Source organism: Maylandia zebra, linkage group LG19, assembly GCF_041146795.1.
Source record: "Maylandia zebra isolate NMK-2024a linkage group LG19, Mzebra_GT3a, whole genome shotgun sequence".
NCBI lineage: Eukaryota > Metazoa > Chordata > Actinopteri > Cichliformes > Cichlidae > Maylandia > Maylandia zebra.
Window position 1 is genome coordinate 25,856,529 of NC_135185.1, and position 14,996 is coordinate 25,871,524.

The window sequence follows — 14,996 nt, forward strand, 5'->3', positions numbered from 1 at the left end:
GAAGGAGTGATCTATAAGTGTAAAACCAAGCACAAATTCTAACCTTAATAATCACTTACTGTAAAGTTAGTAACAAAAGGAGGGAGCTCATTTAGAAAAGTTTTTTTTAAGCTACCGTATTTTCACGACCATAAGGCGCACTTAAAAGTCTTAGATTTTCTTCAAAAAGTGCGGCGCGCCCTATAGCGCGGTGCGCCCTATGTGTTGTAAGGAGGACGTAGTAGAGAACACCATGAGAACGTTAAAGGGTGAAGTGTGGGCGTTGATCGTATATACCGGGACAATCGCACATACCTGTATAAAAGAACAGGTATGTGCATTATGCAGGACATCGTTGTTTTAACAACCCTGAAAATGGCAAAGAGACACGCTTACGAAGCACAGTTTAAACTGAAGGCCATCAGCTACGCGGAGGAACATGGAAATCGAGCAGCGGCGAGAGAATTTAAGATTAACGAATCGATGGTTCGCAAATGGAGGAAGCTGGAAAACAAGCTCCGGCAGGTCAAGAAAACGCAGCTGAGTTTCCGCGGACATAAGGCGAGGTGGCTCGAGTTGGAGGAAAGACTCGAGCGGTGGATCATCGAGCAAAGAGCGAGCGGGAGAAGCGTTTCGACGGTCACCATTCGGCTAAAAGCAGTTTCACTTTCACTTTTTATGAAACGGTGCCATTTTTCCATCCGGACCAGGACTACGGTAGCGCAGCAACTTCCAGCGGATTATAAGGAAAAGCTGGCCATCTTCCGCTCCTACTGCAGCAAACACATCGGCGACAAAAACATCCAGCCCAGCCACATCACAAACATGGACGAGGTCCCGCTCACTTTTGACATCCCGGTGAGTCACACTGTGGAGAAGAAGGGGACCAGCACGGTAGCGATACGCACAACGGGGTATGAAAAGTCTTCTTTTACTGTTGTGCTTGGCTGCCATGCTAATGGACAGAAACTGCCGCCTATGGTGATTTTTAAGCGAAAGACTTTGCCTAAAGAGAAGTTTCCAGCAGAAATCATCATTAAGGCAAATGAAAAGGGCTGGATGGATGAGGAAATGATGAAAGACTGGCTGAGGGAGGTGTATGTAAGGAGACCAGGTGGTTTTTTCCACGCATCACCATTGCTGTTGATCTGTGACTATCCGTGCCCATCTCACAGCCGATGTGAAAAAACTTGTGAAGCAAATGAACTGTGAGCTTGCTGTCATTCCGGGAGGCCTGACAAAGGAACTCCAACCGCTGGACATCGGTGTGAACCGCCCGTTCAAAGTAAGGCTGCGAGCGGCCTGGGAGCGATGGATGACCGGTGGAGACCACAGTTTCACTAAGAGTGGAAGGCAGCGCCGGGCGAGTTACGCCACAATTTGCCAATGGATTGTAGATGCTTGGGCTAACATGTCTGCTGGCACTGTTGTTCGAGCTTTCGCAAAAGCCGGCATCATTTCCGAGGAGCCGCACGGCACGGAAAGTGACTCTGATGGTGAAGACAGTGAACCTGGCATGTTTGATGGAGATTTAGCGCAGCTGTTCAATTCGGACACAGAGGATGAGGACTTCGATGGGTTTGATTGATGATAAAAATGTGAGTACCAAACTTTGTTTTGCTCCTGCTTTATTTTTAAATACGCACACTTGTATGCTTGTGTGTTGTTGATGATGACGATTATTGGTAATAAAAATGTGAGTACCAAACTCAGTTTTGCTCCTGCTTTATTTTTAAATAGGCACACTTGTATGCTTGTGTGTTGTTGATGATGACGATTACCGGCAATAGAAATGTGAGTAAGGTACCGAATTCAGGTTTGCTCCCGCTTTATTTTTAAATACGCATACGGTACTTGTATGCGCCCTATGGTCCAGTGCGCCTTATGTGTGTGTTAAATACAGTAAGGGCACACATAACTGAGACTGCGCCTTTTAGCACAGTGCGCCTTATGGTCGTGAAAATACGGTACTAACCTCGTATATACAACAGTGGCAGGCCAGATCTCAATGACAATGTCGCTGTCGTGAGGTTGGGGGGGCTGGGCCTGGTGCTCAGTGGGAAGGTAGTAAGCCACAGTGACATCAGGGGACATTGCAGAATGATTCTCATCTGTGCGCACCACTGTTACAATAGGCAGCGTCATGCCCAGATAGTCACCTACATGTAGAAAAAAGCAAAGTATCACTGTCAGGCTGATATAAGGAATAGCTTAAATCAGCTTGCCAGCCTCTAATCGTATGCGTAAAAAAGTCTCTTGCTTCCGGACTCACCTAAGGAGTTGTGTTGGCAGATGTATCTCATTATCCTCATAAAGCCATAGCAAATGCTCTGTTCATACGTCTCCTCACGCATTATTATACAAGCCCAGTGACCCTTTTCATAGTGGCGTTTCTCATACAGGATCTCACCACACTGACAAAGAAAACACAGACAAAAACATAAACATCCTAGGAATACTCTGGTAGACGGAGCAAAGGTTTTGACAGCTGTGGACACGAATGTCTGCAGATTTGCATATTTCAAGAAACCAAGTACAGTGGTTGGCCTTTTAAGTGTACATAAAAGTAGCACGTCTTGTGAATATTAAATACTTCAAATCAAAATTATTTGTTTTACCCACATTTTCTTTCCTTTTTTAAAATAAGGTTACAGGTTTTACAAAGGCAAATTATGCACTCAGGTTTTGTTTCTTTTTTTAATTGAGTCTTCACTAAGCTTTCCAAATAAAATGAACCTCTTATTTACTACAAAACTCCCTCAGTTCTCAGTATTTTTTTTTTAAATTGTTCTTAAATGCATAGGAAACTTTTCTTAAGCAGGTACAACAATCTTATTTTTCTTCACTTACGGTTGTGCGATCTGTAAATCTAAAATCAACTTAAAATGACAGCATGTTTTATGCCAGGATTCAGGAAGGAAACTGGACTCTGGATGTTAGCAAAATGTGTGATTTACAAGATGCCCAAAACTGCTCTAAGAATAGCGTGCCGTGACTGCCCTTTGTTTAACTGGAGTCTCCGGCCAAGTTTTAATGAACTAATTAACTCAAGTTAAACCAATTAGCCTATTTTATTTATACAGTCCACAAAGGACTTTAAACAGCTTTGGGTGACACGATCACTTTGACAGAAATAAAGATCTGACCCTCACACAGAGAAAACATGTACGTGACTGTAGATTGACATTTGTGTTTTTTGGGGGTTTTTTTTGGATATCTGTAGAGAGGAGTCGTTTACATGTAGGATTTATTTGTACAAATCCTACGTGTGTTGTAGTACAATTGGGGGGGGGATTGTAATTCAGGTGTAATAATAATAATAATGTCAGACTTAAATATATAATTATATTTACATAAACTTGCAATGAGCTTAATCATGTTTAGGTTTATTGACAAAAACATGGCTCCACTGTATTAAGTAGTTTACAGTCTTTCTTATGTAGAGTATACTTAACTTTTTGATGGACCCTTCAAATACTTGGAGGGTATAAATATTCAAGTCTACTTCTCAGTGCAGATATGTTCCAGTCCTTTAAACTGGGTGACCTATTTGGCAGCTGCTCATTTATGCAGAACATTAAAATGTATAGGAAGATGGTGATTATATCCATTTCCCTTGACAAAGTAGTAAAAGCCAGTGATACCTTCTCTTTGCGTCCAAGGAGGGTAAACGGGATCTGCTCTCTGTGACTGCGTCCTTGGTTATTGGTGCTTAGCTGTTGAATGGGTTCTGCCATATCTGTCAAACAGACAAACATAACCCGTTACACACACAAAAAACATGTCTATAAGATAGTTTGTAGCATGTTCGTGGCAGTTTGATACACCCAACTGAGCCTGTGTACTGGGAATTCAGTAACAGGCTTTTTCTTGATACCATATTCGGCCTTCCATGCTAAGGAAATTAAAATGCATTAATACAAATGTGTATAGTCACGCAACTCCCTACTATGATGTCCAAATAGTACATATTATCTCTTGCATTGTATAAAAATGTGCAGTGTGCCCTCTTCTCTGTGCGAAATGTCCTCAGTTGCAGTAATCTGTTGGCTGGCAGTGTTGTTAGTTTGAGGGAGAAAGCGCTGCCAGCTGGGAAGAGCATTGAGCCAGGATGTTGAAGAGAGTTATGTTTATTAGAGCTGATGGAAGGGAACATTGACTAAAGCTGCCCAAGGCCAGGTATAGACTGGTATTAACTGAGAGAGACTACAGCACTGGCCAATGGTTTTGAAACCTTATTCACCTGCTCTTTTACAGCACTAGAGATGCCTTGGCACTTTGCAGTATTTTATGCTCATTCATTTCATTTAGTTAATTTATTAAACAAACAGAAAATGAATTGCAAAAAAACAAACAAACAAAAAAAGACTAGTGTACACTCCACTGATTACAACTACCAAAGGGCTACTTATCCTCAAACTTAACATCACTACAGAAATGAACAATCAAACACCAGGCACTTAAGGTGAATCCAATTCAATCACATTTTATCACTCAATATCATGAGGGCAACAAGGTCAGAGAGATGTGTGTTATTTAGGGGATCAATTACTTGGCAACAGAGAAAGCAGACTGATGCATGTAACAGACAAAGAGTGTCTAAATATTTAGTAGGATCTCATGAAGCATTACGCTGTGCAGTCCTGGCAAAAAGGTTTTGGCATTAGCACCACTAAATTTCTAATTAATTGCCAATAAAAGTTTTTGTAGCTTATGAAATCCTTGTTTTTCACTAGTTATGCAAAATGAAGTGGCAAAGTGCATTTTAAAAAACCCCCCCAAAAAACGAACTTTGTGCTGCAGCCAAAACAGCAACTGTACAGACAGGTTTCTTATTTACAAACATTACTGAGGGAACAAAAGGGAACAAAACTTCTTTGGTAGTCAGTCACCAGATTGTAATCAAAGAAAATATGCCATTTTTCAACATATGTATATATATATATATACACGTTATATATATATATATTTTTTGAAATTTTTTTGTTTGTCGTTTTGCAGTTTCCTCATTCAATAGTTAACGAGATTTAGGAGCAGGGACCCAGAATGAACAATAAAATGTTTTAATTTCTAAAATTTTATCTATGACAGCCTCGCCCCCACCCTCACCAACACACGTGCAGGCATGTACTGATTGCACAATCAAGAAAACTCATCAGTTTCAATGGCGGAACTTCCAAAGCTTCTCAGTGTTGACGCAGAACAGTCAACACAAATGCTTGTTTTTGTACCTGAGCTTTCTAATCAATACAGAGCTGTAGTCACGTCCCACTTTCAGTGTGCCTCCTGTTCCACTAACCTCCGTTTCACTCCCCTTGTAGTTGCCAATTGTACATACATAACAAATTGCAACTTGTTAATCAAAACTATTTCATCACTTAAACATTTGTTATAAAGCATCAGGCTGGACTCAAATGAGGATGTTTGGCTGGAAGCAGGCCTGAGCAATTAATCAAAAATGAATCAAAGCCGACAAGAACCTCTAATCGATGTAATCGTGCTCATGCCATTGTTGTTTTAGTTATTTTGGTTTTAAATTCTGTTAATATGTCCCCCTATTATGTACTGTATGTGTTGCTGGACCCTTGTCCAGTCTGTGACATGGAAACCTCATGCATTTTTGGCTTTACTAAAGATCACAGAGAAACCAAAAACACTGCACAAAAATAGTTTCAGCAACTGAAGTTAGTAGTTAGTTTTTGAAGTTAATACTAACTACTAAAGTTGTTGTAACAGAAGTTACAACAGCTTTAGTACAAACCTAGTAAGACCACTGCGTGTGCCAAATACTTCATTGTCATATTAGATAAGCAGACATAACTAAATTTGTTTTGTTTTTCTTAAATTTCATTTAAATTTGTGTGATACTGTCAATCTTAAGGGACACTATGGCATGTCAGCGATCAGCTTGGTTCATTGGATAGTCACTGATGTAAAGTTAAACACACCATGCAGTGGGTGTTGAGTGAGCTCAAAGTGGCATGAACATTCATCTTGTTTACATGCTAGAAACTCTTCATCCCTCCATCACAGCTGGTTATATCTGCTCTCTTGACCTCATTTTACTCTTCAGTGAGTCAATTATCATCTTTGTCTCCAGCATGAAAATTACAGTCTAAAGGACTTTCCTGTAGTGACATCAGGGTATCCTGAAAGAGTCGATAAAACAAACAAACAAAACCTCTAATGAAACTGGTTGCTATGGATACCAGTTACAATATATTGATCAATGATGTGTTCATTCACCAGCTGAACATTGGCCTACTGGAAAATAAGAAGTGATTAAATGGTGCCATTGGCCAAGGTTTATCCATTATGGCACATTGCTTTTGATGTCATATCTTCATAAATCTCTGTCACTGAACTCGTGTGTAACTGGCTGGAAGGTAAGTGAAGAACAACAACAACAACCCCCCCCCCCCCCCCCCCCCCCCATTAAATATCAAAAACATCTGGTCTGTTATCAGCATCGGGCATTTTAATAATCTGGTTACTGGTCAAATTATTACTATTTTAAAACAGCAGCACTGGTCTCAGTCCCAATTAGAGCAAAGCAGTTTACTGTGGCCTAGGCTTGTCCCCTTAGTACGACAGTGAGGCCACAACCTCAGTACCAGCATAGGCAAGGTATTTAATCCCCTCTGAGTCAGAAAGGCCCAGCAAGTGATTTTGTCCTTAGTGCTGCGGTCAGGGAACAGAGGGAGGAGGATGTGCCAGTCTGTTACTGGATTCCCTAAGGGCAGCCAAAGAGACAAATAGCAGATGGTTAGAAACTAAATGATTGGGTATCTAAAGGTGATAGTAGATAATTAAATTCTTTGAATTGTTATAAAATATAGTTTTCCTAAGTACATCTAATTTTTTAAGCTCCTTGCCACCACATAATATTTAATAAAAACAATTACTTTTGTTAAATAATTTGAGTTACACATATACTGAAGTATAGACAAGAGGTTACATGTAAACTGTATTCAGCCTAAAAGAATCCATGTATTCTGACATACAGAAACTGAACTAATAAGAAGCCTGTGATTTGGTTTAGTGCCCCATAGGGCAGGTTTTATTGCTGTCGAGCAGGAATTAAAATTAAAAGTTTAACTGATCTCAATAGGCTTATTGTTCAGGTCTCTGTCTCCATGATCTGCGATCACCAGTGACTTGAAAGACTTCTGAGTACGAGACTACTGTTTTTGTTGTTGGCTCCTGCCGAGCACAACGTCTGAATTCACATGCTAAAATCAAACTTAGAAAACTACAAGTTTGCAACATTTGTTAGTAATCAGCAAAGCAGAATGAACTGAAAAAAGGTAAGATTACATTTGGTTGTGGGTTTTTTTTTTTTTGCATAGAGCAATTCTGAGCACGCCTGCATAAAACCCACAACCAAATGTAATCTTACCTTTTTATGTTTTAACCAGATCCAAAGGATAATGATGAAGACTGTAGTCATGGCTAAAGATTTTGGAAATGGGAACACTGCCAGAATTAACTTTTTAATTTATCTGAATACAGGGTTTTGAAACTCGTGAAATCCTTGTGTATGTTCTTCATTTTTGCAGCTGCCAAATTCTTTTTACTCTGTTATTAATTAGGGTTTTGTATATTCAGTATTAATTGCATTTGATTTAAAAAGTGGTCAAGGCACAAACAGGAAAATTCATGGATTTCTATCAACTAAAGTTCCACAGACTCGTTGCCTTTACTGTATGTGGACAAACCATTTTAACTTAGTCATCCTGCATTCTGAGCCAGGAAAAACCAGGCAATCCAATAGTTTTCCAAATAAAATAATGGAATGCTAATAGAATCGAGAAGACCTGATTGAATCGGTGACTAAAATAAACCGACCCTCTTTTGCCAATTTGGTGTCAGAATTAATATTCTCAGTGGTTAATACTTCTAAGTTAAACACAAAGCAATGTTGCAACTTAAAATTACATCTAAAGACTGTATGAGGCATGTGTGTTTTGTGCCGGACATGCTATGTGAGGAACAGTTTAATAGTACATTCAAATCAAACTCAGCATCTCAGTTGTTGCTTAAAACCTAAAACCATGAACAAGGCATTCTTGAGCAACCCTGATTACATTATAAACACTTTGTAAATACATCATGCACACATAAAAACACATTTCCATATGGACCAACAACTGTGTTGTGGTCGTGAATATAGAGCACACTCCTTAGTTCATCTCTCATCCTTCTGCTCGTCTAACTGAGCGAGTAAATGAACAAGGAAATAAGAGTCCTACACCTGCATTGTTTTGTACGATTTCAAAAATCGCTGTACATATATAGCTGGTTATGTGTGTGTATCACCTTTTAACAATTGGTTTTCGGTGTTCTCTCTTTTCCAAATTTCAGGGGGAAAAAAAAGACGTTTTTTTTCTATCAGGTCCAGGTATGACTGAAATTTTTTTATTTGTGTTGATAAAGCAATGCAGGTGTACCAATGCACAAGTAAAAAAAAGCACAGCATCACAGTCTGTGGTTGAACTGGCCACAAGTAAACAAAACATTGTTAAGGAAATACTAGTGACTGTAAACAGAGTTGATCATTGTGGGTTAACAAAGTGCAAATCCGTTAGCTTTATTTCATGAATTATATGTCAGACATATCACACATGTGGTTATTGTGAGGTTAAAAAAAGGTCCATTGTGAAATCACAAATACAGTCAAGCTCATGTTATGATTCTTTGTTTTTATACTTCTGTAACCTTACCGAGTTATTCCTCTAACAGGGATATAGTGCTGAATCAAGCAAATAATATATATAAAACCCTGTTAGGCACATCTAACAGTGTGAGTGGCAAATGTGTCTGTCTAATTTGCGAGTGTACACTTTGTATTTCCCATCAAAACAAAACAGCCTGTCATCTGCCATCAACCACACAATTTGTTTTTGTCTATGACCAACAAAAAAAAGGAAGCCAAAGCATCTCTATTAATCTTAACACAAATTCTAATATTACTATATTTACTACTAGATCAAACAGGCTATTACTACATAAGTATTAGATTTGTTGCCCTGACCTAATACCTCTATCATAATATCACAGTGTCTATAATGTTGCAAACCAATATTATGAATATTTTGAGTTGTAAGCAGACAGATGTATATGCCGGACTGTTTTATGTGCCATACATGGTCCATGATTTTGTAGCAATAGCTGAGCCTTACACACCATTTATTTGATGTGAATAACTCACTATACTCACTGTGCCCCCTGTTTAAGAGTTAAGTGTGGCTTTACTATTGTGACAGATGAACTATTTACTCAAGTAGGCCAAAGGCATAAATCTGCAAATATTCAAGCATAAAAAGTAGTAGCCATTAAAACAACAGATTTTAAGCCCTATACACTAAATCTCTTACTAGGGATCCTGGAGGCCCCATGGGCAAACTGTAGGAACCACAACTCTGTGTGCCTCATATTGTTTTTCCCGTTTAATTACAACCCTTCTGCCCGAAAGTGTTTTTAGTTTTAGCATGCATTTATTACGTTCACATTTTTAAACTAATTTACAAATTTTACAAGTTTTTTTTTTTTTTTTTTTTTTTACGAACTAAACACATGCTTGTCTGAAATTAAGAAATGTTCTGGCTGGAACAGGTTTGTCTATGTCCCTAACCGGAATCTAGGTCAATGTACGTGGATCCTTCAACAACAAAAAAATTGAGTGCCAAAATTAAACATCCCTTTAGCTGTTATTTTGACTTGTTTTCCGCTCTTTCTATCCCTCACATTAAAGTTTATAAAAGAAACAGGAAGAGTAGGCTACTAAAACTACGAGGCTAAAAGCCAAGGTGTATGTCAGCTACGTTGGCATGTACCTTTTTGGTTTTTAACAATTCCCCCAACATCATTTCTGTATATAAATATAGATATATATGTATATTTTCACCTTGAGAAACTTCCACTTGGTGTCCCCTCGCTACCTCCTGCCAGTAATGTAGCAGGCGGTCTGGATTTTCGTCTTCCTCCATGGTCTGGCCTTCTTCTTCGAGACTCCCATTGCCAGAGTCTTCGGGCTGGTCCTCCGAGAAAGACTCCAGGTCCTCCAGTGTGATCATCCCGTGTCGGTCGGGGCCGCTACCGTCTCCACTACTAGGACCGCCGCCACTCATCTGGCAGCCACCTCGGTCCATTTTTTTCTTTGTAAAATTGCCTAGTACCTAATGAGATAACTGTCTCAAATTAATAGGCAAAAGAATAAATGCTTCAAAATCGTCCGGAACGACGATTTGCTCAAGCGCTAGTCTTCTTCCTTCTACGCGCCGCGTTGTTTTTGCTTGTCCAGATTAGGACAACCTTTACTTTATGGTCGACAAACCAGGCGCTACTAAGCTTCACCCGATGCACATAGCCATGTTTGCATAGCTGACTTATATACACGACTTAAACGACGCATTTTCTTTCACCGGGAGCACTTTGGAGCCGCTGAAAACAAAAAAGTCAACGTCTCTTTCGCTCGTGCGGAGCAGCGTGACGCTTCCCTTGTAGTCGCCGGAGGTCAGCGCTATGTTTATAGAGATGAGGGCGGGCCGTAAAACCACGTGATCTGTGGGCTCCCACACCCCCACCTCCTCTCCTCACACCCACCAAGACCCCCTACCCTTACATACCTCACCCAGCAGTTTACCTAGAAAGGTTTAGCTAATGGCAGCATTAAAAAAAAAAAAGCTTTTTATAGTAATTTTCAAGTTCGTTTGTAGCTATTATTTACTAATTAAACAATTAACCTTGGAGTCTCTATGTGAAGTAGCTATGTAATTAGGCTATGTATTTGTTGTTTGCTTGTCAAATAAGCTGCAAGCCCTTTCCCCCCCTATTTTCAGTTAATTCTAAAATTGTTTTCTTGCTTAATTACAGAGTTCTTTCTATAATTTATCTTGTAGTCCCCCAAGGACATGGTCACAGCATGTAGCTTGATTGTGACTGACCATGACATCAATAATTTCAATTACAGTAATTGTATTAAAACAGAGCAAAGCCGGGAATTTTTTCATTTGAGAAGCTGACATTTTAACTGACCTTTTAGGAAGAGAAGATGCATTTCTAGCATACTGTTGTTCTTTTTATTTTTTATAAAATGTATTCCTTTCACTTTAAATTATACTTGTTCTCTTATTTCAGTTACATCTTGATTTGGTTACATTTTGGTTATTTTTTATGTACATATACATTTTTTTAGTTAAAACCTAAGTCTCCCCTTTTCTATTAATCAGTCAGAAAAAATGCTTTCTAGATTGGTATTTAAAATGTTCTACTTGTGTAATAAACTTCCATTCACTGTCAGCTTAAAGGATCATATATTTTAATGTATTTTTCTGTCACAGTAACAGCTTTGCATTTCATTATTGTGTATTTTTTGCATCCAAATGCTTAAAGAAGTTGATGACATCCTTGACCTTAAGAACGCAATTTTTTGGCCTGCATTTACATCTTTGCCGTTTATTTAAAGCAAGCTATAAAACCTATAAAAGAGTGATAAAAATGTATTTTAAATAGTAATCAGTTCTTTTCTTTGCTAGATCTTTTTAATATTTTTTTTTAATCTGTAGTCTTTCGACAGATTTTTTTTATTCCCAGGCAGTGGATTATAAGCACACGCAAACTTGTGCGCTAGGGGACTGACTAGGCAGGATTTCCTCTGATCTGTGTCACTGCAACAGCCAGCCACCATGCTGCACCCTTCAACAGGCACGTAGAGAGGATATTATATAATCTACTATAGTTGGTGTGGGAGGGTCTGTGTAAATACACTGAAAGACACACCTACAATGGTCTACAAGGAGGGAGTGGGGGGGACCCGTGGCCCCTCCATGGCTGTGCCTTTCCACCTACACAATCACTAGTTTTGTCTTTTCCCTCTCTTCATTATAAGCCATCACAGACAGATATGGATTCACAACAGCAGCCTTGTAGCAGCAGTCGCCTCATCAGCTGTCACATGGTTAACCATACTGAAGTGTGTACTCTTCATTTAGCAGCTGGTTCTTTTCTCTTTAGACTTATTCAAAAGTGTCAGTGATACTAAGACAGTTTTACTATGCACACAAAAATACAGACACAGAACTCTTGACACACAGACACACAAATACATCATGAAGACCTCCTCGTTGTTTACATGACAAAGTGAGAGTTCAGTTTAGTATAGGTTATGTTATTAATAGCTGCCTATAGACAGACTTTGACCAATTCCTCACGTCACTTAGCTCCATGGCTCTCAACCAATCAGCTGCTGGAACCCACAGAGCATGCTCATTGAGATTGTCAACTACATTATTGTCAATTGGGCCAAGCTCTTTTTTGCTAGCACTAGATAAATCAAAGTGCAATGTCTACACCATCTTTATATTACTATCCTTTATTTCAGATAGCATTTGCCTTATGCTCAAGTTGCTAAATGTACATATGAAAATGTATTTTAAGTTTGCATTCCCAGTTTCCACATTTAAATCAGAAAATGCCAATCAACACCTTAACCTTTACCTCCAAAGTAATTCTTTCGGCAAAGTAAATCACTGGATACCCTTGGAAACAAACTAGTGCTGACACTAATCATAAACTGAGGCCAGGATTTGCATTGATTTCTACACAAGAGGAGGTATAAATAATCAGACATATTACTTTCAAAGTAGACACTTTTCTTTCAGCACATTCTGTTATTTCACTTCACATTCCAGGCAGCCTAAAACAGTGACCTCACTAATCTGGTTCTGAGTAATCTCATAATCTGGACCTGACCGCTGTGTACACATTTCCACACTGAGCTCCACCTATCATTCTACAAGCTGGTTGCTGCTAGCGGTCCTTTCTCTTGACATGTAAAATAATAAAAAAATATCTTATAAGTAAGAAAGGGACACACAGCAGCTACAGTAAGAGGTGCAGACACAACTTTGTTCTTCACTATCTTTACATCGATTGAAAATCAGTGGAATGTCATGAATGACTAGGATTGTTGTCGACACTAAATTTAATTGCAATCAATAAGTTGTTCAAGCATCTATGGTGGATGCATAGATGAAGTAAGAAAATTATCATACCTTCTAGTGATTCTAAAAAGTTCTAAAAAAACATCTGCGCTTTTAGCTTCTGCATTGTCGGAAACCCAATGTTTTGTATTCATCTGTCATTTTGCTCATCATCTTGCAGACGATATACTAATATATCACAGTAAATGGGGAAAAAAGGGGAAAAGGCTGTAAAACTGTTTTATCCCCAGAGTGTTTGTTCATATAAACAAGCAAATCCATCATTGGCTCCATCCTTGTCATATTGCAGGTAGATTTCATTGTAACCATTAATAGAAATGCCTACAGCATTTTTGCTGCCCATCTGTACTCAGTACTACATTGAACATTGAGTACTACCTGAACTGTGCAATTATATCTCCATCCAGCACCCATTTTGGAATTTTGATTTAGCTGTAACCACCTCACCTAATTGAGGTGGTTAATTGAGCTTAATAAGAAAAAAAATCCTGTGTGACATACATTTTGTGAAACTAATAAATATCTATCTACACATCTATCTATCTATACATCTATCTATCTATACATCTATACACACACACACATCTATACACACACACACATCTATACACACACACACATCTATGCACACACACACATCTATACACACACACACACACACACACACACACACACACACACACACACATATTAATGCATATTAATCTCAGAGAAACAGGTTGTCCTTAAGGAGATATGGGGCATGGCCTCAGCTCAGTTCACTCATAAAGAGTAAATCTTCATTTCTGGTTCATTATCGCTTACAATACCTTTTATTTACTTTGTTAATTTTGATGCTTGAATGCCCTAAAAAACAAGAAAAATTGCTTGCCATGTGTTATATAATTTTGTTTTTAGACACTAGTTGACTCCACCGGGTAACCTACTTTTTTCCAGGGTAATTTTGTTCCATTCACTTTGCAGAGTTGCTTTTCCACCCAGCTGAAATTGAAAATGTAATGACCCAGCCTCCCATTATCCACGGTCATGAGGATGAATAGATGTTGGTAAAATTGTCTCTTGGAAAAATCGCTTCAATCTGTTTTCCCATTATAAGAAAACAAGGACAGGGGAGATGAGAAACACTTCAATGCAATTTAGTGTTAAGAAGTCAGACTTTCATTTAGTCTGTGTGTGAGGCTGTTTATCAGTAGAACAAACATCTGTATGTTCCTGGATGTACCTTTCAGCTCGGGGTCACTAGGATGCAACTAGTCAGTGTTATGCATAATGCCCCCCTCAAAGAACAGGAAGTGGCCTACAATTGATCACCTATATATGTGTTTGCCTCCATTTGTCCAGGTGCTGGAGAAATTCATGTCTCGTCTGGTCCAGAACCGAGTGATGGGCCACAAGGATCTGCGGACTCTTACCAAATACCAGCTCATTCTTGCCAGGGATCAGTTCCGAAAGAATCCACCATCACACCTCAAGGCATGTAATGACTGTGTCCCATTGTGGTATCTACTGTCTGCTGTAATATGTAATTTTACATGATATGATATACAGGTTTTTACATCTACTAAGACCCATTTTAAGAAAATATGGGGCCTTGAAACTCGAGACATGTAGCCAGCTATTTAATGATTTAACTGTGAATGCATCTGTTGTTCTGAATATTATTTAATAATCAAGTCGCTAATCTTCATTTACAAGAATATGGAAAGAGGGTAGCCTGTGGTGATGCATTTATAGAGAATTATCCCCCTTGTCTCTACAGAGCTTTATCATGACTTTTTGCAGGACTTTGTGTTTATCTGTCTGGCTTGCAACTTTAATGCTACTTTGATTCACTGTCACTTCATTTTCATAATGCTCCAGTAGGCAGCTGTTTCCAGTTAAAACACTGTACCAAAACAGGCATACGGGGGGAGTACCAAAGAAAAAAGCTAAGCACTTAGCAGATGCTAAGAGACAGATGTTTCCCTCAGAAACTAGTAATACCAAGAAAAGATTTCAAAAGATAGTGAACTT

The 14,996-nt window shown here is 38.9% G+C and overlaps 2 protein-coding genes across 5 annotated transcripts in view; one reads left to right on the plus strand and one right to left on the minus strand.

Moving 5' to 3' along the window:
* The window catches only part of soul3 (heme-binding protein soul3), an 11,330-nt gene extending 836 nt beyond the window's left edge, over positions 1-10,494 (minus strand). Inside the window, exons 1-5 of one of the 2 annotated variants that reach the window (XM_012922001.3) lie at positions 9,887-10,494; positions 3,624-3,718; positions 2,252-2,393; positions 1,955-2,138; positions 1-11 (exon numbers count right to left, since the gene is read on the minus strand). The exon at positions 1-11 is cut by the window's left edge and continues 836 nt beyond it. In XM_012922001.3, coding sequence (XP_012777455.1) covers positions 1-11; positions 1,955-2,138; positions 2,252-2,393; positions 3,624-3,718; positions 9,887-10,130 — 676 coding nt within the window. In that variant the 5' untranslated portion in view covers positions 10,131-10,494. The remainder of the gene's footprint in view (positions 12-1,954; positions 2,139-2,251; positions 2,394-3,623; positions 3,719-9,886) is intronic. The other variant, XM_004540444.3, reaches the window with a different exon arrangement.
* fancm (FA complementation group M) overlaps positions 1-14,996 on the plus strand; it is a 42,847-nt gene that overhangs the window by 6,590 nt on the left and 21,261 nt on the right. For all 3 annotated transcript variants that reach the window (XM_004540445.5, XM_076877357.1, XM_004540446.5), the window contains exon 5: positions 14,325-14,456. In XM_004540445.5, the coding sequence (XP_004540502.3) occupies positions 14,325-14,456 (132 nt within the window). The remainder of the gene's footprint in view (positions 1-14,324; positions 14,457-14,996) is intronic.